A 2,864-nucleotide genomic window follows, 5' to 3' on the forward strand; every position below is an offset into this window, starting at 1 on the left:
GTACCCATTATTAAAGACTTCGATACAAAAATGAAAATTTGTGAATTGGCAAAGAAGTTTGATCTACCGGAATTGTCGGTCAGAACAATTATAAAAGGCAAAGAAAAAATTCTCGAAGCTGTGAAAAATGCTCAATCTTTAAATTCAAGCATCATTCGTAAACGTCACAGTATTATCGCTGAGATGGAAACAATGTTAAAATTATGGCGTAATAATCAAGTAAATGTGAAAAATTGTAAAATAATATAGACCTAATTTGTTATACATATGTATTATCTAAGATTTTATTAAACATTTTTTCTAAATTATTGTTTTGTTTAGTCTCTGGCCCCAACTAAAAATTATTTGTATGTATTTATATGTGAAATTATACCCTGACTTATGCGAATTCAACTTACACAGTTACCGCTCAGTCCCACCTATCGTGTAAGTTTGGGGTATTACTGTATTGTATGCAGATGATATTGTTATAACCTATGCAGATTGGAATTTTCAATTAATTGAAAATAATATAAATTCATTGCTGGTTAAATTAAGTAAATATATGGCAAATAATAACCTTAAAATAAATAAGAATAAAACAAAATATATTTGTTTGTCAAATAAAAACAAAAAAGTAAATTTAGATGATATACAAGTAAGAATTAATAATAAACGTATTCAAAGAGTTGATACTGTAAAATATTTGGGTATTGAAACTGATGATAGATTACAATGGAACAATCATATAAATAATCTAACACTGTCTTTATCTAGATTTATTGGAATATTGAAAACAATGATGAGTTACATAAATTTTGAGACTGTTTTGCATTTATATCACACTTTGATATGGTATTTCTGTATGGGGTACAGCTTCTTCTTTTGTATTGAATAGGTTGCAAATCACACAAAACAACTTTATTAGAACATTATATAATTTTAAAAAATTAAAAAGTCCAAAAAATACTTAAAGTACTCTTTTAAACTAATGAGTTAAAATTACTTAGTTTTTCCCGACTTCAAAGAAACTCAAAACTCACAAGTGGAAAGAATTGAATTCAATAAACACTTCTTACTTTATTAAACTTTTTACCATTTATTTATTTTTTATATATTGACATTATATAAGTTACCTTATAATTCTTCTGTCATATCTTATTATAACTAGACCAATATCAACATATTAAAAGTTTTATATAAAAATCAAGTTCTTTTAGACAGCTTTAAACTAATAAAGATTGACAGGAAAGAATCTTATATAAGTGATGAGTTAAACACTCTAAGCTCTCTAACTACAACTATCAATGAAAAAATAATTTGATTCTACCAAAAGTTAAGCACTGTTTTGGCTGAGATGCACCAATCTACTAATTTATATATAACTGGACTTTATACAATTATATAACTGGAATGCTTTAAAAGAAAAATATAAGGATCTGAGAACTTATGGGCAATTTAAAGAAGATGTTAAAAATTGAACTGTGTCTAGTTTCGTGTATTTTTTTCTTTTTGCTATTTTTTTTTGTTTTGTTGATTGTTTATTTTTTGTATATGTATTTTTTTACACTTGGAAAAGGCCAATAGCCATAGTGTCGTTTAGTTAAAATTAAATTAAATCTTTCAGTAGAGCAATTTTATCAAAATGTCAATATAATAACTTATAGATCAATAAATATCTTTTAAAACTTATTTGGTATGTTTATGCTAACAGGACATCAGTTGATATGTACAGCAACAAGTAAGATTCAAGCTCTACATAAGGAGTTTCGCACCACCCCAAAAAATTGACCCTTTGTGAGATATTTCTCTCCAAAGGTCAGTTTATAATATGTATCAGTATACTGCCTATTCTACATGCTTCGCGTATAGTCATATGTTTTGGTGCTCACTATCACTCGCACCTCAGTGCCCAGGTGGGGAAGCCCCCACAACCCCCAAAAAATATATAACATCAAGCACTCCACAAACAGTCAAGTAGACTACTTGAAGCCAGTACAGTCTCATGAGCTAAATAGTTAAATGCAATAGTCTTAGCAGAGCAACATGGATGACAATATCATGCATCAGATTAATGTTAGAACTGGTGTACTGTTAACAAAAAAGAACCATTTAATATTTAAGTTCAATCAGCAAAAATGGTGTTTTAAACCTATTTTCACCAATTCTGAAATGTGTCTCCAGTTGGAACATAAACTTCAACCTGCATATAATACGGTTCACTTACTTAAGATAACCCGAACATTGCCGGGGGTTAAAGTTTACTTAGGTAGTCCCAATGGCAGTGCTTCGATTAGGTTAACTACATTTTTAGTAGACGTTTCCTTCTTTTTCTCTTGTTCAAGAACTACCATGAACCAATAACTAGTGACGTTAAACAATTGGTGGCCTGCCGGAGGCTTCCCTGAGGGAGGAGTCCGTCGGGAGCATGAGCAGTCGGAAGTGCCACCATTGGGACCACCTAGGTAAACTTTAACCTCGCCGGGTATATTATTAGCTAGTATATTAATAAAAATCAAAAATTTACCGTCTGATGCAAAGCGTTACATATTAATTGCAATTTTTCAACTGTTATATTTAATGGCAGTTCCATAGGAACTCCAAGTGTTTCTCCAGATTCATTTTTAAATTGAGCAAATATTCTACTACAATCTTGTTCTTCTGTTACCTCCATTTTCAAGACGGAATCTTAATATTTATGAAAAAAAAATTTCATAAGGTCATTGAAGAATCAAAATTAATCAGCAAACGATTAAATACTTACTTTAATGAATATTTTGAAAAGTTTATTTCTCAATGATATACGAAATGTCAACACGTTCAACAAAAACACGTGGAAACCACAACCGAACAACAGTAAGTTGCCATCTTGTAACTAAGCGCCC

At 30.1% G+C, this 2,864-nt stretch overlaps 1 protein-coding gene across 1 annotated transcript in view; it reads right to left on the bottom strand.

Moving 5' to 3' along the window:
* LOC111642242 (notchless protein homolog 1-like) overlaps positions 1-2,864 on the bottom strand; it is a 32,535-nt gene extending 29,671 nt beyond the window's left edge. The window contains exons 1-2 of the mRNA XM_023388552.1: positions 2,744-2,864; positions 2,507-2,667 (exon numbers count right to left, since the gene is read on the bottom strand). Coding sequence (XP_023244320.1) covers positions 2,507-2,653 — 147 coding nt within the window. The 5' untranslated portion in view covers positions 2,654-2,667; positions 2,744-2,864. The remainder of the gene's footprint in view (positions 1-2,506; positions 2,668-2,743) is intronic.

This window comes from Centruroides sculpturatus, unplaced genomic scaffold (genome assembly GCF_000671375.1).
Source record: "Centruroides sculpturatus isolate CEXI.00-Female unplaced genomic scaffold, Cexi_2.0 scaffold1472, whole genome shotgun sequence".
Lineage (NCBI taxonomy): Eukaryota > Metazoa > Arthropoda > Arachnida > Scorpiones > Buthidae > Centruroides > Centruroides sculpturatus.